Here is a 25143-nt window from a genome sequence, read left to right on the forward strand (position 1 = left end):
CTGTTGACCAAAGACGGGGTATTATCTTTGCTCGGATCTAAGGACGATGGATTGATAGGAGACATAACTAAGAAGGCTTTAATAATTGGTTAGAGGGGAACCGGAAGCTTTAAAAAACTGTTCGGCCACAAATTTCTGTCAGAGAAGGGGGTTTATACTATATATTGGTTATTCTCTCGCGAAGGCGTTCGCCCTGCTCACCTAGTTGTGAAGCTAACAAACCGAGCCTTATAATAAGGGGAAAGAATAAATAATACTATTTATGCATATAATTGTAGGGCTGTCATATAGCGTGTTCTCGAGTATATGGCTTTGGTGCACGCGAGTCATTATATGCATATGTCGAACAGTTAAGCTAGGACGTGTTATATAGAGTATGGTTGCATCACTGGGGCTGCTGTTAGTTTGACAAAAAAAGAAGGGGGGGAGGTGGGGGGGGATCTTTAACGAGATTTCCGACGATATTCAAAATAATAACGGATTTGCAGCTGCGAGGGGCACGCCAAAGGGCCACCGAATAGGAGGTTATAGTGGGACCTACGTTTTTAGTAAGTTGATTAATAGTGTGGCTGTCCGGCTAAGAACCGCCGTCCGTATCCCTGTCTAGACTATTATAAGACTAGTCTAAGCCTAGAAAGATTAGAAGAGGAGGGAAATAGTACTAAGCGCTAGCTTATATAACGTATACCCTTCTGTGTCGCCGGTGCTCCCTGGTAGGACATACTGTGACTGATTTCCTCTTAAGAGGATTCTCCTATAAGTAGAGACCTCTCGAAAGAGGTCTCTTATTCTCGGCCTTCTAAGTTACCCTTACTTTTGAAAAGAGCTAGCTAGCACTATTATTTCGTTAGAGTCCTCTCCTATCACTACCTATAGGATATTCTATATAGGTTTGTCGCAGACACAAAAGTAATCTCTTATCCTAATCTTACTTTGTTAGATTTCTCTTAGGGCGCTATATGTCTTATCTGTAGTTAGCTCTCGTTCTAAGGAATATAGGTATATAGGTATCTTAAAAGGGCTATCTTATAAGCGCCTAGGTTCCCTTCTATCTTTTACCCTATCTAAGACTTGAGATACTATCTATAGAAGTTCCTTCTCCTTTACTCGACCTTGTGCCGTAAGCTTCTTCACCTTGTGCTCAGAAACTACAAAGAAGGCATTACTGCTATTAGCAGTCGCTGCGCGGAAATATTAGGTTGGCCTTAGGCTATGCAGATTCTTATCGTACAGTGATAATTCTTCTATAAATACTTTTGCGCCACTCGTTCTAGTAGCGATAGATCCGACGGATTAATACGGAGACGGTCTGACCGTCTCCACTCTTCTCGCTCGAGGGACCAGAGCTAGATCTTAATCTTATTTTAAGGGATCTGCTCCTTAATCGTCCTTAAAGATATATAACTGGCTATAAAGGATATTTAGATAGGGAGATCTTTAGCAAACTCTCTAGCTATTAGAGGAGAAATTTTCAAAATTTCTATAGCCGGTTCAGATATTTCTGGGTGGAGAGGTTCTACTAGCGCTTTATAGGTAAGGGTGTCTAGAGTAGCTACGGTATCTAAGGTATCCCGGTGCATAGACTTCTCCGGTCGGTTTTTAGAGCTCGACGAGGATAGATATTGTCTGTTTGCTAGTCGAGAAGTTTCCTTAGCAAGCGGTTACTCTGGTAAGCAGAGTTCTTTATTAAGCCGCTTATTTTTTAATCTCTCTTTTAATTCTTCCTATTCTTCTTAGGCTCTCCTTAAACTAGTAACGAACTTATCTAAACTTCCCTGTGGGAGTTAGCTATTTACAGACGAATTTCTTATCTCTGGTTCTGGAGACGCTCGTCGTACTTCACGATTAACCTATAACTAGCTATTAAAAGTATTTTCTTCGCCAAACTCTTTAGCCGTTACTTATTTTTTCCTAGTCCTCCGCGAATAGGACTACCTCCAGAGAGACTCTTATATAGTCACTCCTACTATCTTTAAACCCCGGCATAACAGAGACTTAGGAATATTACATAGTAAGCGTTATTAGGTCGAGCGGCTCTGGCTAGGTTTTAGGCCCGATAGAGATATAACGTTCTTTAGGCGGACTACCCTAGTCTAATATAGCCTAGTCTAGGTTCTCCGTATTTAGTAGTTCTAGCTCTATTGACTTTTGATCTATATCCTCTATCGGGGTTAAGATAGGTCTGTATATTTGAAAATTTCGCCTTTGTCGACGCCTCGTATCTTCCGTTGCTCCGTCCGTATTAATTGCTGAATCTCACTGCCCTATCGTTCTTTAACTACTTTAGCTAACTGCTCTTATAGCTCCCCCTATTCTCCGTAGGGTAAATAGGGGCCTGGTACTAAGGTATAGTTAATAGGCTAGTTATCTTCTTCGACGAATATTAGCGAAGGAGGTATCCCTCCTATTCCTTAATCTGGATCTGTATCCTGGGATTAACTAGTATTACTAGCTATAAGCTATGTAGACTTCCCAAAGAATATAAAGAATATATAATAGCGAACAAAAAAGCTAGTAATATTATTAGTAACCTCAATATTAGCGTACAAATAATCTAAGAATAGCAGAGGTCTATCTTATTTATAAGTCTGAGTTTATGGCTCCCTAATATAAGTCTTTAGCTTTATTGCGCTATCCGCTAGAAGACCCTAGTATTACTCTGGTTAGTTAGGAATAGCCTTAGCAAAATAGCTTACGATCTAACTCACTAAAAGTTCAAAATTCTGGCTATTATATCGATATTAGTTAGGCTTTCGGGCTTATAGGAGAGCCGATCGTGCGATCTAATAATTAGGTGAACTGTGAATTAGCGTATTAATCTCCGTAGACTAAAAACTAAGCTAGTGCGCGAGTTTAGCTATCTCGTAGATCGCCCTCTTATTAGGCTTAGCTTGAGTTAATTTTACTAGCAAATTATTATCGCTCTTTAGGTCCGGGGGCATTAACATATAGTGCCTTGTTATATATAGCTATACTTATAAGTAACCTATCTCGAGATATTCTATATTAGTTACTAGCTAGCGTCGGAAAGTAGACTTAGAAGTCTGGATTAAAGAATCTAAGGCCCTTAGATTCACGGTTCCCTCTTCTAAGGATAGAAGAAAAATTAAACTTATAATTCTCTAGATTAATATATCGATCGCGCCACAGAGCCGCTTAATATAGTAGGTGTGGGAGATCCAGTGGGAGATCTAATGGGAGATCAAGTCTTTTATCCTTTGATGAATAAAAGAATATTTCCTTAATAGGAAACCTCAGGGTATGATATAATGATTGAAGAAGAATTATATTTTTCTTCTAGGGAATTGCGGACATATTTATATCCAATCAACAATATTCTAGGCCTATATCAGACTTGCATTGTTTTAAGTCTAGGCCTGTCTTGCTTTGAAATCAATTATAGTCTAGGCATCATTTTTAGTCTAGACCTATTGTCAAGGCATCATTAATAGTCTAGACCTATTGTCAAGGCATCATCAATAGTCTAGACCTATGTCAAGGTATCATCAATAGTCTAGACCTATATCAAGGCATCATTAATAGTCTATCCATAGAACACCTTTTAATAGACCTATTATAATTAGGTGGCTTTTCGTATTTACCTGACCAATTATAAAGATCATAGTCTTCTTGGATGACTAAAGGTAATGCTGACAGTCCTTGATAATGCTGACAAAGGTAATGCTGACAGTCCTTGAATATGCTGACAGTAGGCGTATAACTCTAGGTACTTAAAGTCTTTAAAAAAGGTATATAAAGATAGGATCAGACTATTAAAATTCTGTATTCGGGACTATATGATCCGTCGCTCTTTGTCGCCGAACTCAGTAAAGGCTTAGCCGCTTAAGATTATCCTATAGGCTATTTTTCTATCGGTACGTAACTAGCTAGGCGCTAGTAGCTATAGGTATTCTACGGTATTCTAGTCGATCTTCTTTATCGAAGCGTGATCCGAAGCTACTAAGGAAGACTAGAAGTTTTAGATATACTTTAGATAAGCTATAATTTCTAGGATCAGTGAAGAGCTTAATTAGTACGTTAAAAGTAAGTTAGGTCTCTGAGGCTCACTTTAATATATACGGAGGCTATTAGCCTATAAAGTATACTAATCCTTATCCTACCTAGCTAAAGCCTAGGGATTATTAGTAACCTATTAAAAGTACTTCGGATACAGCGGTTTTTCTTACTATCTAACTAATCTAAGTGCTCCTAGTTACTACGCGATAAACGTACAAACTATCGCTCTCGGAAAGTCTTATTATACTCGCCCTTAAATATTTTAGTCTCGGAGCGTAATTAGAAATCTAGGGAATATCTTATAAGGGCTTAAAAGGGGAAGATACCTAAAATAATATTTATAATATTATTATATATAAACTCTATAATTCGTAGCAGATTTAGCTATATTTATTACTTAGTATTTATAAAATACTATAAGTAATACTTAAGGGTTTAATTTATCCTTTCTATTTAGCTATCTATCTATAAGTAAAAAGCTATAGAAAATCGGAGTTTTTCCTTAAATAAAAATATAATTTTAATTAGAATTTATTGGTAAAGATAGGGCCTCTATCGGATATAATTCCTTTTAGTAGGCTAAACTAAACTTTAATATTATAGTATATTATAATAATAACGGAACTAATATTAATTACTATTAAGATAGGGACAAATTAATATTATTTTATAAAATAATAGATAATAACTAATATTATATTAAAGGGCTTATTTTTGTGAATCACTAAGGGTAGACCTATAATAAAGTTTATAGAGATTTCAGTAAATAGTTATAAGGGTTATAGTAAGGATTTAAGGCTACTATATAGCCTATATTAGGGTATTATAGTCCCTTAGTGAATAAAGTATATCCTTATATATTCTATAATATTTAGATATATATTTATTTAGTAATATTTCTGTTATAAGAGCTCTGTTATTCTATGTTTCCTAAAATATCCTACTAAGGGATTATTATAGTAAACTTCTAGTAATTTCTATCTTCAATTACTCCTTATAAAAATATAAAGATATATTCTATAATATAATAGGCTATTAAGGTTAATAGACTATTCTTTTATATATTATTTCTCTTATAAAATAGCTATCTTTTAGCTTTAAGTCTTCGGATTATTATCTTAGATTCTCTTTACCTAGATTTATAGATTAGCGCTTATATACTCTATATATATACTCTTATTAATATTAGTACTCTATATTATATTTTAGGGTAATTATTAAAGCGATTTAACTTCTCTTAGATAGCTTAGTTAGCTATTTCTATATTATCTTAGCTTTAATTTACTTAGGTATTAATAGGGATTTATATATAGAGCTTAGGTCCTAATTATTATACTTTAACTAAGATTTACTAGCTAAGAGGTCTCTTAGTTTAATCTCTAAAATACTTATAATTCGCTCTTAAATAAGATTTAGAAGCTTTATTCTTAGAGCTGTATCTTTATTTAGCTATTATAAGAGGCTATTAATAGGATTTATTTTATTTACTTAGTATTTAATTATAAAATTAAAGGGGGTAAAAAATAAATATTATTAGGCTTAATATCTATTTATTTTTAGCTATTTTATAAAGTCTTAGAGATTTAAATAATTAGAGAGAACCTTAATAGGGTACTTACTTTTTTTTAAATAATATTATTATTATTTAAATAAATATATAATAGTAAATAGTTCTTAGTCCTAAATATTATAATTTAGTTTTACACTAATAAATTTTCTTAACTAAAATACTATAAGATACTATTACCCTTTATTATTAGGTTATAATATTATCCTAGCTATCCCTAAATTAGATATATTAATTTTAATTTAGATATATCTTATTAGGTCGAAGAATCTAAGGAGTAAGGCTTACTAAAAGATATCTTTTAGTTATTAAAATACTACCTTTTTAATATTATTTAGATTTATACTCTCTTATTTCTTACTATTCTAGCTTCTCTTTAAAAGATCAGTAAGAGGGACTATAATAAGAGAGTATCCTTTAATAAAGCGTTAGTAGAAGTTATAGAATCCTAAGAATACTTAGATATTATAGAATATTTTAGGTATTTCCTAAGATACAATAATAATAATATATTATAGGTCTATTAAGATATCTTAGCTACTAATTATAAAGCTAAGAAATTCTACTTAGTCTTAATAAAATATATATTTAGATATTTTTATATAGAGCTATACTTCCCTTAGCCTTTTAAGGACTTATCGTAAGTATTTTATATATAACTTATAGTCTAATAAAAAGATAAGGATATTATCTAGGTATATAATATAAATTATATTAAGTAAGCTATATAATATAGTATAAATATAGTTTTAGAAGGTAGTTAGTATATTAGTAAGTCTAAATAGTATTATTATATATTTATAGTAGCTATATTATATTTAGAAGACTATTTTCTATTTTTTGCTCTCGTTTATTTAGATTTAGTAATATATATCCTATATATTAATTTTGCTAAAGTATTTTATACCTAAAAGGCGGTTAAGGAACTCTAAAATAAGGGATAAAGAATAGCGATTCTTAACGGAGACTTTATTTAATCCTTAGTAGTCTATATAGAAGTATAAATTACTATTCTTTTTAGGTATAAAAAGGACTAATATCCCTATAGAACTCTTAGAGGGTTAAATATATCTATTTATAAGGTTTTTATTAAGATATCTCCTTAATTCCGCGAGTTTAGTTTATAAGAGAGAGTATATTAGTCTATAGGGGGGGTAATACCCCTTCCTTAAGTTTAATAGTATAATTAGTTAACTTTTATATAGGTAGAATCTTTAACTAATTAGCTATAAATATATTATAAAATATCTTTAGTTTATTTAATAATATTAGTTTAGATATAGTCCCTATTTCTTTATTATCCTCTAGAAGCTATATATCTTTTATAATATAAATATAGGCTTAGTTTTAGTAAGCCTTAGTAAATCACTAAGGGCTAAGTAAGAACTCTTTTATCTTAAATTACTGTTATCGGTCTAATAATAAATTAATTTAAAGGTCTTATATTATAGTTATTAATAAAAAAGAATAGGGCTATCTTCTAAGTATAAGTCCTTATCTATAGCTATATATTATTTTATAAAGCTATAGGGTATCCCCCTTAAGTTAGTAACGGTAATAAGGACTTTTTATATCCTATAAAAAATAATCTTTTAATTTAAGATTACCTAAATAGTTAGAGTAATAGCTAAGATATATTCTAAGTTATATTCTTTTATAAATTAGTAGCTAACTAAATCAACTTTAGCGTGACTATCTAGGTCTATATATATAATAAGGGTATTTTATACTTAAATTAGGATATAAAAGTATAAGGTAGTCCTTATCTTAGGGTTTAGAGTTATAAATATACGGCTTACTTTAACTTATTCCCTTTTTTTAAGTTCCTTAGGAATTAAATATATATAAAATAATTATTTAGTCTATCTTTAATATAATTTAGGGCGATATAGCTATATTTATAATATCTATAATATTAGGGTCTTAATCCTAAGTATAATAGATTTTAGTCTTAGTTTATAATTAATTTATATATATTATTTAAGTTATAATAGCTATGGCTTTCCTAGAAGCGTAAGGAGCCTAGCTTAGTCTTTAAAGATTATTAGTCCTTATATCTTTAGGAGGTATTATCCCTTCTCTAATTATATATATATTTAGATTATATAAGGCGTCCTAAGGGGTATTAGTACTCTTAGGTTTTATTAATAAATTAGTAGCGTTTCTTAGCTATTTAAAGTAAGTTTTAGAAATATCTTACTTTACTAATTATTATATTATATATTTCTAATAATTATTTCCTAAGAAGATATTCGCTTATATAATAGTAAAAGGCTAAATTAAGCTTAGAGTAATAAAATATTATATTATCCTTTTCGCTTTTTTATTTAGAATATTATTTTAGGCTATCTAAATAAATATAGAATTAATTTAGATTATCTTATAGTCTTTAGTGTACCTAGCTAAGGCTAATACTTATATTGGCCTATAAGATAGCTATATTATATGGGAGAGTAATTATTTAGTCTTTAAAAGCTATTTATAAACTCTTAAGATCTTATTACTCTTTAATAGATTTTATACTTATATATTATAGCTATCTTTAATAGTAGTTATATTTTATTATTATTATACCTATAAATTGTCAGCATATTTAAGGACTGTCAGCATTACCTTTGTCAGCATATCAAGGACTGTCAGCATTACCTTTAGTCATCCAAGAAGACTATGATCTTTATAATTGGTCAGGTAAATACGAAAAGCCACCTAATTATAATAGGTCTATTAAAAGGTGTTCTATGGATAGACTATTAATGATGCCTTGACAATAGGTCTAGACTAAAAATGATGCCTAGACTATAATTGATTTCAAAGCAAGACAGGCCTAGACTTAAAATAATGCAAGTCTAATATAGGCCTAGAATAACGAATTACCCTCACTTTATAGACTACTATTTATAAGCTATGTTCTTTATACTATAGTAAATTATGACTAACCTAAAGGTAATCGAGGGCCCACTAGACGCTAGCAAGACTTTTTAATATAATTTTCCCCAAAAATAATTAATAGTCCCTATAAAGCGAAAGCATTAGCTTATAAAAGACCTTTTCCTATATTATAACCTTAAAATTAAGTAAGAAGACTATTAATAGGAGGTTCTCCGTTAATAAGACCTAGATCACTAGCACCGACCATTTAGTACGCCTTAAAAATAAGTTACGCGAGAAGGGCTTATCAAAAAGTATAGCGGAGAAAAGAAACTCTTTTTCAAAAAGCTTTCGAATACTCTATTTAATACGATACTAATATTTAGCTTATTATATAGATAAGGAAGACCGGTTAGGTCTTTACTTTAACTTCTAACTCGGAAGGGTGGCCGCTCTCTATAAACTAGCTAGTATATTAAACTTTATATATATTTTTTTTATTTACCTATTAGTTACTAACCGAGAAAGGCCTTAAATCACCCACTATTAATATAAAAAATAACGGATAACCTTACTTGGCAATATAAGAAATAGGGTATCTCTACTAATAAAACTAAGATCCTTAGTTCAGATAATAGTAGCGTCTAAAGCGTCAGAGAATAATAATATAGATAGCCTACTATTATAATTTCTAATATAAGAAGTCTAAAGTAGAAAGTGTGTGCGAGACTTATCCCGGGAGAATTTAGGTTTTAGTATAATATAGCAGATCGTGACGTGAAATTTCTCCTCTGCTATAGTAGCTAGGCCAGATCTACGGTGGGACACTATTCACAGTTCCTTACCGAAATTGCAGAGTTATCTATATAGGATAGGGTATATGTGCCAGGGCCCTTTAGTCAATTGTATCAGGAGAATGCGTAGTATTTTGACCACTAAAGCCAGGTAAGCATGCACAAGCCTTAAGGATTCCTAGGAAATCAATGGCTTCCAGGACCACTGTGAGGGTCTCACGTATCTGTTGATGAGGAGCGTGTCTTTCGGATGAATGATCAATATTAAAGAAAGCTATAGTCGACTCTAGATACAAGACGTAGCGCGAGGAAGCAAAAGAAAGATAGCTTCCTCGCGTTCAGGGGAACATGCTGCTAGGGAAACGATCCCTGCTGTGCGGGGTAATTATTTTATCATGGCATTCCGTGAGCCCCAAGGCGTTTGCCTGCGATCATTCACAGAATCTTAATCTCACAATTTCTCCCTAGCCAAAATTCCTCGGAAGGGCCGTGGGACTCCCAAGGGCATTGAAGATCATTACAGGTAGGTTTGAGACTACTTCTGCTGCTGAAGAAGTTCTACTTAGAAATACGGCCATGAAAGCATCCTCCCTTATTGGTTTCGCCCAGATTAGGTAAGTACCTTAATACCAAGTGCGCCAAAACAGTGAAGAATACGAGTCTTCAAATTTGGCGTAATGCCCCATTTTGGGGCTTTAAGACGCTGATCTGAAAAATGCAGCTTAAGGTAATAGGATCACACTTATGAGACTATTTACTCTGTGCAGACCGTGTCTTAAGTCATTATTAGGTCTTTGATCAATTTTCTGCAATCCTGACATTTACCTACGCCTCGGTTTGTGATCGAAAGATCAACTCTGGACCTTTATATGGCGCCAAAAAGATTGGATAGGTGAAAAAACCTGGAGGATGCAATCCAAAATCAAAATAAGGTCCATTGCAACGTTGCAGCTGACAACGCCTATGATGCTAGCTTTATCTCTCCGACAGCCGTGATGAGGCCATATCCAGAATAAACCTTTCGTCGAGATAATAGTCTTGGTCCTACCGCGTTCTTGAATTCCTTACCACGATGTAGGAAGCTATTCATATGGAACACGCCTCAGATACTGGGCGGGCGCCGCTTTCTCCGCAGAACACACCTCGCGTATTTTCTGCGTGGAGTGAAGCACTCAAAGTCGGCATTGTTACAGTAAAGCTCAACTTAGGCTTGCCATTGCTGGTGAGTAACCATTTGGAGGTGTTCGAGAGAGCGGCATGAGATGGGAAGGAAAGATTGCTTCTTCTGAGGAATATTTCGCTATTAAAGGCATCACTATCGATGCCTGAATAATAATTGCAAGACATAATGTTAGATAAGAATCCAACTGATTTTCATTTTCATTTTCTGACATGGATTCTCTTGTAGTTCAGAGGGATGATTCACTTATTGCATTGAAGAGAGAATAGGTGAGGCGATATGTAACGGGCTATATGTAACGTATTCTCCCCGGGTTGAGTTACAGATTGAAGATACCTATGATGAAGATGACGATGGTTCTACTTGAATATGCAGTCGAATTCCATGTAACTGTTCAAGTCTACTTTTCAGAATGAAGGGAATTGCGGAGTGATATATTCTATCCTCAATACTCAAGTGCCGAGGTCCAATCTCCTTATCATGCGCGTGCAGGAACGCTAAAAGGTGCTGGAGATCGCCAGTATGTACCCGAACCATGGTGGCGCGAGGGGATTAAACCACCCATCGGCTGAAAGGAGGCAGCAAAGCAGTAATGGGTGGAGGTAGGTGGAATTGCCAGGGTGTATATAATAGCTGCCTGTGGCAGACATATCCTGCATGGCTATGCACCGTACAATTACAACACATTCCTCTGAACTACAGCACTTGTTAGCTAATATGGTCCTCTATAGCGGATCTGTCAAATGAATTACAAAACGTGATGCTGCAGCATGTCAGTAATGACACCCTTGTCCGGCACTACGGCGTCGACATTTACGTCGATGCTTAGGCCACTGTTCGGGTATGCCCGTTCAGAAGCAGCCCATGCGTTTCGGTTGCTCGATGAGTCGGTCCATTAATCCCCGCAGACCATACAGACTACAAGACTTGAGCTCTATGAATCATGTTCCGTGCGTGATTACTTTGGAAGAGTTGAAGAAGGCGCGAGAGCAGGCTCGAGATGTGAAAAAATCACCTTTGAAAATGCCGAAGCTGCTCTTTAACGAGAATTTGGTGATGATCCTTCGCAGAGTGGTTCATTGTCTCGCAATCCACGGACGCTCAATAAAAGGTGGAAATCTCAGAAGAGGACTGTAGAAAAGCTACGCGAGAAATTCGAACGCGCCGAGGAGCGGTATGATCTCTCGGTGCGGGATTTACGGAACGAGAAAGGACGGCAACGGAACCGCTTGATACGTGAAAATCTGGAGCGGTATAAGAAAGATCAACCAGTGATCGACAGCGATTGAGAAGGGACTGCAGAAAAGACCATAGATTCATTATAAGACATTGATCAGACAAGCATTTCATAAGAAAGTATAATTCTATTTGCAACCAATTTCGCTCAGCCGCTACACCGTCTCTCAGGACGCAGCCAACCTTCACTCGGACTGGCTATACCGTCTCGTCGATATGAGAGGATTCAGGAATGGCAATCTCAGCTCCCTTGTCACTCTCAGGCCCCTTTCTCTCTTGCAGATGCTCAGCAAGATGACGCTTGGGCAATTTCTTCGCCACGAGAACTGTGTCGAAGATAGATGTTGAAGACTCGAAAATCTGGTCAATCTCTTCCAGTGATCGCCCCGATGTTTCGGGGAAGAGAAAATAGGTAGTTAGCACAAATATGGCATTCAAAGTGAAATAGACGAGGAAGTATTTCCAGCCGATCTTGGTGAAGGCTGTTGGAGTCACCTCAGCGACAAGAAAATTGAAAAGCCAGGAGATGGCGGTAGACAATCCGCACACGGAAGCTCGTAGATGGGTAGGCGCTACCTCACTGGCGTATAGAAACGGAATACCAAGGAATCCCATAACGTATACAATGACGTAGAGATACGAGATAAACACAGCAGCTTTGAGAGCGGACTTATTTTCCGGATTCGAAGTGAGACCAGCCATACAGGCGAAGCAGATACTCATCCCGCTTGCGCTAAATAGCATCAGTTTGCGTCGGCCAAATTTGTCGACCGTATAGGCACAGAAGAATGCTCCTATAACCAGGGCAATCTGGGACGAAGCCGCTAGGATACGGGAGACTGTCCCACTAAAGTGCAATTGGTTCTCGTAAATTGAAGGGGCATAGTATGTGATCGAATTGATGCCGCTCATTTGGAGCATCATTTGGGCAACGGCAGCAATGACCACACGATGGAATGTTCGCTGAGGTCCCATTTTGAACAAAGGACCGAAACTACCTTTACTAGTGCGCTCGATGGAGATTTGAATGTCTTCGATCTCTTTGTTCACAATTTCTCCGTGCGGCTCCTCGTCGTGCAGAAGCCCGAGGATTTCCCGCGCTTCTTCCCAATGACCCTTTTTGCTTAACCAGCGAGGACTCTCTGGTAGGTTAAATATGCCGTAACAGACGAATATCGACAAGAAAAGGGTGAAAACCAGGGTGAAACGCCAAGAGACCGAGCTTGGCTGTGTGTAGCTCATTCCAAAGGCAACCCATAGAGCCAAGGCAAGGCCAGATCCACAGAATATCCCAAAGGCGGACACGTGCTCACCACGATTTTCAGCTTTCGAGACTTCGGCCTGCCAGACAGAGATAGTGGCAATCATTCCGCCCGTGCCGAGTCCCAAGACAACTCGGCCAATAATGAACTGCTCAAAAGCAAACGAAGACGATTGTACGGTAGCTCCAATGGCTTGAATAATACTGGCAATGAAGATTGTTCTCCGACGACCTAACGCATCACCGAAAAAAGTGCAGCCCAGGGCTCCAAACACACCGAAAAGGGTGTACATGGCGACGACAGTTCCTATTCAAGGTTAGCTTATCTTCCATAAGTAGATAGAGAGCTTACCCTGAATCTTCGCGTTGTATGACTGCAAAGAGCCCGCTGTCGTCAAGGTATCCATTCTGGGAAACTGCTTGTTGAAGGTAAGGTCGGCGAGCACACCACCAGCGGACGCTTGATTGTAGCCGAAGATCATTATACCAAGCCAGGCCTCAGCTCAAATGGCCAAGTGCAGTTTAGAGCCTCGAAGGCCCCAGAATCGCGCCATTAGATCGTTTCTGAATTCTGCAGATTGTGGGAGGAAAATAACAACACTTTTGGTACGACTGACAATGTGAGAACCTGGGTTTATAGAAAACGGAAGACTGGGGCTCCGTCAGGGGAAATAAACGAAGACTATAGCAATTCCAAGCTTCGGCACGCTCGATGCCCCTCATGTTCCCCACAAAATATGCAACGCGGGGAAATAAGAGCCGGTCGCCAGACTATCTACAGGTTCGCCGAGGTAGTTTCACTCTTCCTGTCAAGTTGCATTAGTAAAAATATCGGGTCCGGGTTAGGGTGTGACGGAGGGGTCCGCGGAGGAAGTGTCTCCGAGCGCGGAGAGAATATCCCCGAGTTCGGTTGCGCGATTAGCCAGTTGTTCATATTTGCGTAGATAGTCAAACTGACGCAGCAGTAGTTAAAACAGAAGAACACGACCTAAGTTTCCATGCGTGCCCCGATATTTCCCTGAAATCAACTTCTGGAATATTTTTCGATCCAGAGAAGCACAACCCCGGAATGAATTGAAACAGGCACTTCGTGGTGGGGTGGGCCCGCCCCGCAATTGGAGTGAATTCTTCTGGCTCTATCACGGACAGAAAAGCTCCGTGATCATCCCCAGTCCAAACAAAGCTGTCGCTGCAGGTATCGGAATATGATATCATGTTCTGTAGCCATTTGGTTATTGGAATTACTCCGAATAGTCAACAGGGTTTGATGCTTAAAATGTAGTCAATATTCAAAATATTCTTCAAGTTTCACTGTTTGGTTCAGGACAGTCTGGGCGTTACGTTAAAACAAGGGAGATAATTCAGATGAATAGTGGAGATTTCTGGCCGCACTGCTTAGTACTGAATGTATTCCAAGCCATTCAATGCCGTGAAGGAAGGTCTAATTCCCGGTCCATGGGTGTTAGTGTAATCAGCACACCATATGTGCTTCTATGTAGACTTTACTTGTAAGGCGCTTGATTTATTATGATTACTTTGTTGTGAGGGATGAAATACGACAGATACATGCAATATATACACACAAAGAGGCCAGATTAAAGATTCAAGTTAAAGAATCATATCCTAAAATCGGACCCGAGATGGAGAAATCACCAGAAGGGAGCATAGTAGCGTCCATGAAACCGAACAATGGATCTACTGGATGAGCTTGTTCTAAACCCTCGCTATGCTCGCCCATCTCTGAAAATTCTGGACCGCCAAAAGTCGGAAATGTGCCGAAAATAAGATCCAAATCAAAAATTTCGGTAGATGGGGCAGGTTTCAAAGTTTGATCTAATTCATTAAAATTTGATGACTTTCCTCAGTGCATGGAACAACTTACCAATATTGAGATTGATATTATTCGAGGCGACAAGCTTTTTGATGATTTGAATGGGTCGTTGTACACCAGGGTTAGTGATGGACATCATGCTCAAATACTCAAGATTTGCAACCAAGCGCATGGTGTGTTCGCCAAACCCATTGAGCTCTCCCGCTGCATTCCGCACATGAATGGTGCATGCTACATATAAAGAATAAGCCATGAGGTATGGGGCTTTTGAAAGGCCATGTGCATCTTTGTAGGCTCGCACGATCGCCGATATTTGGTTTGCCCCTCCAGTGCATTGTTCCCAAGAGTGCTGGGGTACATTTGCAGAGCGTAGATGGCCATCAGAAATGAATGGTCGATAAAGCAGGATGATGAGAGAGTGATATATGCCATGTAGAGTCATTACATTCGGCGAGGAACAAATCTGCGCATTCTCGCTCCATGGCTGCAGTTCTAGCTGCGAAGGCAAATTTTTTCTCCATTTTTGTAGCGCAGCCTTGACCATCTGTAAGCTTGAAAGTGCGTTAGAGAAGGTCGCTCTGACTGCATAAAACCGATTGATCACCACAGTCATAATTTTCGATAGAAGGCATAGCTGTCGGAAAGTAGAAACGGAGTAGATAGGCGACGGTAGCGGAGCAGATGACAAAAAAGTTTCTTTTTCTTCAAAGGTGTCGAGTAATTCCCGAGAGACCTGATGGTCATAGACATTGATTGCCACTGGCCGTCCGAGATAGAGGCTTTGAAGTTTATCGCATATAAAAGCCCCCCAAAAAACTCGTCTTCGTATCTCAATCTCTTCGGGATCCTCAGTCGTCCCTTGAGGGTCCAGGTGAAGCCCTAAATCGTATATCATGCGAACTGCATAACCAGTAAAAAGCCACCCTTTTGTTGTTTCCCCGCGCGCATTATGAGTTGACCCCAGGAGAAGGAGGCCGACCACAGTGGGTATAGTCGGGCGGATAAGAAGCGAGTTCTGCGCTAAGATTTTCTCGCAGATGTCGAAAAACGGGTTCTCCTGCCCCCGGGAGTGATCCGAAAATTTGCTGGAGCAAGCGAATATTGCATTAAGTAGGAAATGAGATGAATAGCAGCCACCTTCTTGTATATCACGCATGATAACAGGCCGATATGTCAAGAGAAAAGTATGGTGTTGTCGAGCCCAATGTACATTCAACAAATGTAAAGCTACCTCAGTGGGCACACCAGCAATCTCGGGCAAGGTAGATAAATGGTGCTCCGCTTGTCTTTGCAAAGCGGCATTTGCGACGAGACTGTTTCGCCTGTGCTCTAGGTCCTGAATATGTGCTAGTTTCGGAGACTGACCCGAACTCGTGAAAACGTGTAACGCGGATGACGGGCCAAAATTACCGGGATTGCCCGACTCATCAATGGAGAGAAAAGGAGTGACATCCGACTCATCAATTTCGGAGTCTGATAAAGTCAAGGCATTTTCCTGCCCTTGTTGGACATCTTCGCTGTTGCGAGTGTTGCTATTTTGTCCTAACTCGGTAACGGCTTGGAATGCCCCAGATTGCCCGTCATCGAGTGAGGTTGATGCCAGCAGTGTATCTCGAGTATCAGCCGGGGCATTCTTCAGAGTTGTAATGAAAGATTTAAGGACAGAAATTTCACGTTCAAGATCATTGATCCGAGCAAAAGTAGGTCTAGATCAGCGGTTATTATTTAGTATTTTCCGGCTCGGCTCAGCAGGCCTTGGGGAAAGACGGAGTATAGAGGCAGGATACCTTTTCCTAGGCGTTTCGTTTTGATATAAACATTCACGATTGAGATTGACGCACATCTTGCAGCGTGGCTGCGCCATATCACATCGGGTCTTCCTGCTCCGGCATAAGGAGCATGCCCGCGATGTAATCTTCCTTTGTGCAGCGTTAGATTTAGCCGTCATGGTGCATGTCTTTATCTGTCGCTTCTGGTTATCGTATTCGATCTGTGCCAAGACTATCCGTTCAAGTTGGCCTTTGACGGCAAATTTCCCGAATTGATTGACCCCTCGCGAGCAGCAGCGGAACACGTGACAATTCCGCTTCGTCACCATGAGCCTTGATTGGTGGACGGAAAAAGCGTTATTCCTGATAGTTATCTGTATTGTTTGCAATTAGTTAACTAACGTGGTCGGTAAACGAGTGTGCCACCGAACCAAATTTTCTCATCTCCGCGCGTCCATTTATCTTCTATCAAGCACCATGCCTCCAATACGCGTCAGATCTAGCCAGGATTCTATCCAGCAAGAAAGTCGCCTCATGCTTGCTATTCAGGCTATAAATAGCAAAGAAATTATTAGCACTATTCGGCAGGCTGCAAAGCAATTCCAGGTCCCCCGTAATACGCCCACGCGTCGCCTACGCGTCGCCTACAAATCGCACTGAATGTCGCGCAAAGCTTCATAAATTGACACAAATCGAAGAAAATATACTCTAGCAACGCATACTATCGCTAAATTCACGTAGAGCAGCCGCTACCCAAGCTCATATACGAGAAATTGCGAATATTCTACTTGCGAAGCGCGGTTCTACCCCCATTGAAACCGTCGGCGAAAAAAGGGTATATAACTTCACCCAGCGCCGTCCGGAGCTTAAATCTCGCTTTTCTCGACGATTGACGGAAGGTAATTAAAGAAAGGCTATGCATCCAAGAGCTGTTGCAGTATCTCCGTGTCGTCTGGAATGTGAACAACCTCTCCCATTGCGCTTCTTAGGAATTTTTGTTTCTTTGTAGGCCAAGGCCTTCCACAAAGTGTGACACGCAATATTATCCTGAAGCAATTCATCTCCCAAGCATGAACGCATCTCCATTCTATGGTTAGTATTTCGTCACTAATGTCAGTGAGCAACTGGCTGACTTACCTCTTCTGCATAGGCAAAAGATAATATAACTGGGATTCTGGCGAGAGAGAATCCGCTATCTGAAGGACATCCGCGGGCCATTCATTAGTATCGCCGATAAGACATCTATCCACCGCTTACTAATCATCCAACCCTTCGGTCTCGCGGTTAAATAATTTGTAATCTAAGTAGCGAGAGTGTAGGCTCTGGGATTACTTGTTTTGAGCGGGAATAAAGAGCTTCTCGGGCGGCTTGTGGGAAGTATTATCCTTATAGATATTGAAGGACGCCTTTAATACGAGCAATATCCCGATAGCCTTTTCCGCTATCCACGAGCTATTATTAAAGCGCCTCTGGACGCGTTCTTTTTTGTTCTATATAACTCCTTCTGCCTCACTCGCGTCTTCTGAGATATTATCTCGTGGGGACATCTCACCGGAGGGCGAAGATTCTTTAAGCGTAACCATAAAGTATAACATTAGCACCCGGTTATTGCTGTTAAAGCCGATAAACTTAAGGACGTGGGATACAGAAAGACTAGTTTGTCTTTTCACTCCACACACTATGGCTTCGAAAATGGTTGTGGGGTCATTATCGCTCTCGGGTGACTTTTCAGTATATGCCTTTCTGTAAACAGAAGCGGTTTCCCCAGAGATACTTATAGTAGTGAACTCGAAGCAGTTATGATCAAGCCTGGTGCTTATAAAAAAATGGATAGAAACGTTAAATGAAGACAATATTCGATAAATCAAGAATCCTATCTTAGGTATAATTTAGAGTAGTGGATATTAAGGATATAATCCGAAGGTAGAGAATAAAATCGTTATTTGAGGTATATTTATATATAGCTATATATTTCCGCTTATATATTCCTACCAAGGTATCTAGGAAACTGGATACCATATATTGTATTAACCCGGGTGATATCGGGACTCCTCCCTTTCTATAGAAATTTCCGAAGTCTGCAGATTCTGATATATCCACGCATTAAAGATATGCCGTGCGCACTTATACGGCCGATTGAGCCCCCAAAAAGAGCGATATAGGGTCTGTAAACGCCGCGTTAATATCCAGCCCACCCCTTCGTATCTACTAAGGACGTAGCTGAAATACCTATAAAATTTTCTTAGCGCAATTAAAATTAATTATAAACTTAAATAGAATCCACTAGTATAACTCGTGGGCAAATTTTTCTTAAACCCGAGCCTACTTATATTTCACTCGAATTACTGGGACGATTCCTTTGTACTGTAATAAAATAATTATCCGATATATTATAAAGATTTCGTAACATAAAGCCCCTACGGGCTAGGGTAGCTTTGTGGCATAGCCCCATCGCGGAGTATATAGGGCCTTTATTCCTAGGAAAGCGAAAGTCACACTTATAGTTTAGTTATAAACCGCGAAAAGTAGAAAGCCACAATAAGGCCTATAGTTTAATAGTCTAGATTTTTATAAATCCTATGGTATATATTAAAAACTAGAACTTACCGGGATATATATAAGTTTTAGGACTTAGCTCAGAGATCGACAATCGACTAAATATAGGATTATTCTGATCTTTTCAAAAGTGCTAGACGTGATAGCTTAGATCCTTCGATTACTTAATAGCGCTATTCCGGCCCAGTTACGCTCTTATAGCTCCTATAGCTACGTTATTGCTTATTACGTGTGAGTTATATATCCACGTATAAAAGGCCGTAAGCTTCTTATAATCGTTCCTTACTTTACTAAAGTATCGATCCTTTCTAATTTAAAGTCTTCTTTCCTTATCTTAATCAGTTTAAAAGTATAGTACGTATGCTACTTAATACACTATCCTTTAAGACCTCCTTAGTGAGGTTTAAAGATATTAATATACCTATTTCTATTCTCTAAGAGAGGAACCCCAAAATCGATAGGTTCAGCGCTAGCTTTATTATTTTTGGCCAAATCCTAAGATATCTGTCTAAGGTTTTTATTCTTCTTATCTAGCGTAGATACGACGGTTTATTTGGTAAGACCTTAGAGGGGCCAGGAGGTAGACTTAACTTCCTCAAAGACGTTACTATAATAAGCACTGCTTTACGTGAGACAAAGGAGGAAACTGGTATCGAAGTTCCCCTGCACGCTATTTTCCCGCTTTTATGCTTAACCGAGTTTTAGTATAAGAACTCTCGGATAGGTTATTATATATTTATTACGCAGCTTTAAGTAGAAATTCCTATTACTCTATCGGAAGAGCACCTTTTCTCGGGATTTTTCGACGCGGACGAAGTTCAGAATTTCGAAATCTTCAACGAAGAGAAGAGTATAAATAAGCGAAAGGTTATACTTAAAAGCAAAAAGAAAACACTCTGTCATATCTTTAAAAATAGTGAGAGTCTAAGGAATAGTGATAAGGAGATAATAGCGGATGCCTAATTATATTTTGCTATTATCTTTTGGGGATATTATAAGGCGTCTGCACGATATATGCTACAGAGACTAAATTTATTGCTAAAGGCGGTTTCGCTTAGTGTGATGAAATTAAGAGACCAATAGTTTCTGGAGCTAAATATATTAAATTATACACGATATTGGTCGTCTGAGTACCGCTTTACGATCGCAGTTTGTACTTGGAGACAGATAAACAGATAAAGTAATCTGGATTATGGCATTGGCTCTGCATAATTAGTGAAAGTGAAAGCATATACTGGTATTCTGGAAATATGTTAAAGGGTTCTCGATAGAAGCAACCGTTCTCTCATAATTAGACTGGTAAGATCTTTGGCGATATTTAATTACAGAATATGTTTGACTCCAGTTATATCTTGGTATTATCCGTATACTGGTGGTCTAAGGCTTCTACTGTTTATTAATTGTTTAAATGCCTTAACGTTTATGCCTCTCCACAGAAACGTAACGGTCTACTTCAAACACTTTACACCAAAATTATCTTAGAATGTTTCTAGCGGAACGTGATTGAGAAATTGTCTTACGTACGTGGATAGCCGAAGCCACTTTTGAAGGCACTACCTTTCTTAAGACCTTACCGGAGCCTTTTTTGCGAGTTTCGAGTTATCACTAACACTTTCTAAATATGATTTGCTTATTCTACGCTATTATAGCCTCTACGTCGCTTACAGACGCCTTTCTAGGAGTTAATCTTCTTTTGCTAGGGTTTCATGATCAGGAACTATAAGCAGGCCTTCTAAGTGAGGTAAGTCCTATATACTCTTCAAAGGCTATATATCCTGGCTTAGAAGAAAGGAAAATAGCACGAAAACCTATCTAGTCTCTATTATGGATACTCTGGATTTAGTAACTTCAAAATCTAGGGAGAACACTATAACTGCGATCTCCGCGCTAAGCTCTTTTTAAGTTATGAGTGCTATTAAGAAAGATAGGTAAGCCTTAATATATAGTTTATTTTATATTAATCTAACTATATAGACGAAGAACTGCTCTATTATCGTGTGTTATCTCGTCGACTATAGCTATATCTTACTATATTAGTGTTAGGGAGCTTTAAGTCCACGGAATACTGAAGCTAAAAGACCTTAACTAGATATAAGTGCCTATCACAGCCTTATATAAGTAGCTTGCGAAAAGTAGCGCCCTAACGCTATCTTCTTCTTATAGTTTAGCTATAGGGGAATCTACTAGTTCCTAAGATATATTATTAAACGCATTACTTACTGTCGACGAACCGCTTTCAAAAGAGAGAAAGAGCTTAAATAATATAGTTCTTCCTAATATTTTCCCTGTTACGGGTGCCAAATTATTCTAGGCTAAAGAGGTATATAAGTTCTTTATAACTGAAGTTTTGTATATAAGCGGCTTTGCGATATTAGTGTTTGCCTACTTTCTTTTCTGAATTACTGCTTTTTCTTTGCTATGGCTTTTTCTTTGCTATGGCTTTTTCTTTGCTATGGCTTTTTCTTTGCTATGGCTTTTTCTTTGCTATGGCTTTTTCTTTGCTATGGCTTTTTCTTTGCTATGGCTTTTTCTTTGCTATAGCTCTTTCTTTGCCACAGATCTTTCGTTCTCAGCGCCTAAAAAGTAGTATACTTAAGTAAGGGCTTCCCGTCAAATAGTCTTCTTCTTGATTTCTTCTTAATTTATTATTACTGAAAATATTCGATTAACTCTAAATAAAACTACACGTTAGTGACGCTAGTATACTATTTCTTGACACAAAGCCACGGACTATAAATTATCTGGATAATTCATAAAAGTAACCTAAAGTGATATTAAGTCTAATAGGACCGGGAGCTAGGTTACCGCTAACGCCACCTTTATCGAAATTTTCTCGAGTGTAGGTATTATTAACGGATAAGGTATTAGCAGTAATAGATAAATAAGCCAGAGTAAGTATATTATATATTTTTATTCCCTGTACACCTAAATCTGCGTTTTAAGCGACGATAGCAGAGATATCGAAACCAGAGTTACTAGAATTTATACGTGAGCCAAAATCGAACTCGCCCTAAGTGAAGGCGAAAGCACTATTTTTATTAACTTGGATATATATATTAGGCGAAGCTACCTAACCACCCTAAGAATCTTCGTTAAAGGTAATATATCGCGTAGAGCCGGCTTTAATAGCGAAGGATCTGTAAGCTTTGCTACACTATCCACTAAGCTTTCTATTAGGACTAACTTTATTCCAAAAAGCAATATTTTATCTATCTATTTTTAAAGCTATATCTGTCGACGATCACGGACGAACGGCTATTTAGTATACTATAGCGGGCGGATATCTTCGAAGCGTAAAATACTTAATTAAGTATCTCTATATAAAAATTATACTTAAAGATTTAAGGTATAACTACGTAGGATATTGCTAAAGGTCGTAGTTAATAGTATATTTTTAGCCTTCTACAGGCTAAAGTATAAGTTATTCTGCGGCGATAAATAGCTTACTTTAAGACAGAAAACTATCGTTTCTTCGTAGGATAATTTTGATTCTAGGCTAGGGATATCTATTTTCCTAAGAAGAGACTAAATCCTTTAATATATACTATCCGACGGTCTCCACTAATAGCTGACATTAAAGATTAATAGTTCTGAAGTCCGCTTTCACTTTAACCGAGATAGCTTGGGGTTAAAAATGTTAGTCGGGACAGTCACTTCCGTGCGGCGCTTTACCGGCGATACGCTATATATATCGTTATTAGCGGAGCTAGTTACTCTAGGAAAGAGTTTTTGTTCCTAGACTTAGCTATAGTTTGACTACTTTAATTAGTAATATATAACTATTATTGCGTTCTTAACTGATACGGAGGACTAAAAAAAAATACTTTTGCGAGGTCGGCTACCTAAGAAGTCTTAGTAACACTAGTTAAGTTAAATTATCGATTTACCCTCGTAGGTAGGATCTTTTAAATTTAGCCTAGTAATAAATATATTAAGCCTATAGAAACAAAATTATAATAAAAGAGCACGACGACGCTAACTTCACACTTCGCTCTAGTCCGATATTATTGGAATATAGACCAATGCTACATAGAAAGATCTATCCTTATATTCAACATATAAGACCAGATTGTATTGATCACGTGACCAGATGTTTCCTTCTATCAAAATGATATTTTGACCACTTCTGATTCTGGTCCGCGGCCCTCTCCCGAATGATAGGCAGGACCATTTTCCTTCAGAGGTAAATGGTCCGCCTTAGGCATGAATGGTCCGTTCCTTCGGAGGTGCCTTCGGGCATGTCTTGCCCGCGGACTTCGACCATGGTCTTCGAACCTCGGTGAACAGACTTCGACCCTCAGTCCCCTCAAGGATAGGCGGACCACTTTCCCTTAGGGATAAAATGGTCCACCTTTGAGTATGCATAACCAGATACTGCGGGGAAGCTTTCGGGGTGGCTGAAACCGTCGATCCTTGACATCATTCTTTTGGCTTTTCCTCGGTTCCCTTCTTTGCCACCTTTATTATGTTGCTGTCTAGTATTTGTATGACATTTTAGACATCATTTCTAGGCTATTCTAGCCTATAAATATGTCCTTCTTTTGTAGCAGAAAGAATCAAGTCAGTTTTACTTTCCTGAAGTTATTTTCCACTTTCCAAAAAGTCATCTCTACCTTCTTCATTTGATCCTCAGGACTGAGGTTCTGTCTTCGTTTAGGCTATATCTGCTTATAGTCTCCTCTACGACCTTTGACCTTCTTCCTTTGTCTGGCACCGACCTGGCCGGACTAAGGTTGATCCCACGGACTTAAGGGGCCACGATCTGCTTCGTGGTAGCTTTCCCCTTATGCTCCAACAGATATTAATTCGCGGTCTATCTTATAGCTAATCTCTATATCGTATCTTTCTCTAAAGTAAGAGTTTCCCTATACTAGCTCTTAATATAATATTATTGAAGACTATTTTAAGGATAGCTACGACAGAAACTTAAGAAATAAATAATATTTAGTATAAGGTTTAGTAAAGTTGTTGGGATATAAGGGGAAAGCTACCACGAAGCAGATCGTGGCCCCTTAAGTCCGTGGGATCAACCTTAGTCCGGCTGGATCAGTCGGTGCCAGACAAAGGTAGAAGGTCAAAGGTCGTAGGATAGACTATAAGCAGATATAGCCTAAACGAAGGCAGAACCACAGTCCTGAGGATCAAAGGAAGAAGGTAGAGATGACCTTGCAAAGTGGAAAATGACTTCAGGAAAGTAGAACTGACTTGATTCTATCTGCTAGAAAAGAAGGACGTATTTATAGGCTAGGACAGCCTAGAAATGACGTCTAGAATAACATACAAATGACGTACAAACACTAGGCAGCAACATAATGAAGGTGGCAAAGAAGGGAACCGAAGAGAAGCGAAAAGAATGATGTCAAGGATTGATGGTCTAAGCCACCCTGAAAGCACCCCGCAGGATCAGGCTATGCATGCCTGAAGGTGGACCATTTTACCCCTAAAGGAAAGTGGTGCGCCTATCCTTAAGGGGACCAAGGGTCAAAGTCTGTTCACCGAGGTCCGAAGACCATGGTCGAAGTCCGCGGGCAAGGCATGCCCGAAGGCACCCCCGAAGGAACGGACTATTCATGCCTAAAGGCGGACCATTTACCTCTGAAGGAAAATGGTCCCGCCTATCGTTTGGGGGAGGGCCGTGGACCAGAATCAGAAGTGGTCAAAACATCATTTTGATAGAAGAAAAATCTGGTCACGTGATCAATGCAATCTGGTCTTATATGTTGAATATAAGGATAGATCTTTCTATGTAGCATTGGTCTATATTCCAATATAAAGTGGTAATTTATCGCATTTACTATGTGTTTTGAAGATGGCGGGTTGCTTGTGGTGGCGGGTCGCTTGTGAGTTACGTTAGTTAATATCTCCGCTTTTCGTAGCATAACGTATTAATACAGTTAAGGCCCATAATAGGGAACCTAAGAATATTTACCTAATAGAGATAGTATTTAATATTCCTGGGATCGAGCCAGCCCCGGATATAGAGATTCGAAGGCAATAAAGGTATTTATATTAGAGTCTATCAGATAGATAGCGGGATAGAGCCTATATTATAAAGGAAAGAGTA

The 25143-nt window shown here is 38.3% G+C and overlaps 4 protein-coding genes across 4 annotated transcripts; all 4 read right to left on the minus strand.

Annotated features, from left to right (window-relative positions):
- Positions 1–1421: 1421 nt before the first annotated feature.
- On the minus strand, positions 1422–1986 carry N7477_003509 (uncharacterized protein; the record flags this gene model as incomplete). Its single annotated transcript, XM_056965172.1, has 3 exons — positions 1422–1649; positions 1797–1850; positions 1936–1986. The coding sequence occupies 3 exons, from the start codon at positions 1984–1986 to the stop codon at positions 1422–1424; spliced, it is 333 nt and encodes a 110-aa protein (XP_056825125.1).
- A 1050-nt stretch (positions 1987–3036) lies between these two features.
- Positions 3037–3781, minus strand: N7477_003510 (uncharacterized protein; the record flags this gene model as incomplete). Its single annotated transcript, XM_056965173.1, has 2 exons — positions 3037–3155; positions 3640–3781. Coding segments are annotated over 2 exons (261 nt in total), but the record flags the coding sequence as incomplete, so codon positions are not given.
- Positions 3782–11860: 8079 nt separating this feature from the next.
- Positions 11861–13405, minus strand: N7477_003511 (sugar porter family MFS transporter; the record flags this gene model as incomplete). The annotated part of the gene is made up of 2 exons (XM_056965174.1): positions 11861–13230; positions 13276–13405. The coding sequence occupies 2 exons, from the start codon at positions 13403–13405 to the stop codon at positions 11861–11863; spliced, it is 1500 nt and encodes a 499-aa protein (XP_056825127.1).
- Positions 13406–14526: 1121 nt separating this feature from the next.
- On the minus strand, positions 14527–16618 carry N7477_003512 (fungal specific transcription factor domain-containing protein; the record flags this gene model as incomplete). Its single annotated transcript, XM_056965175.1, has 3 exons — positions 14527–14756; positions 14806–16460; positions 16596–16618. 3 exons carry the CDS (start codon positions 16616–16618, stop codon positions 14527–14529), a joined length of 1908 nt encoding a protein of 635 aa, XP_056825128.1.
- Between the last annotated feature and the right edge of the window lie 8525 nt (positions 16619–25143).

The sequence above is a fragment of the Penicillium maclennaniae genome (genome assembly GCF_028827695.1).
Source record: "Penicillium maclennaniae strain IBT 15551 chromosome Unknown utg000003l:1.0-5670915.0:1.0-5674809.0, whole genome shotgun sequence".
In the NCBI taxonomy this organism is placed as follows: Eukaryota; Fungi; Ascomycota; class Eurotiomycetes; order Eurotiales; family Aspergillaceae; genus Penicillium; species Penicillium maclennaniae.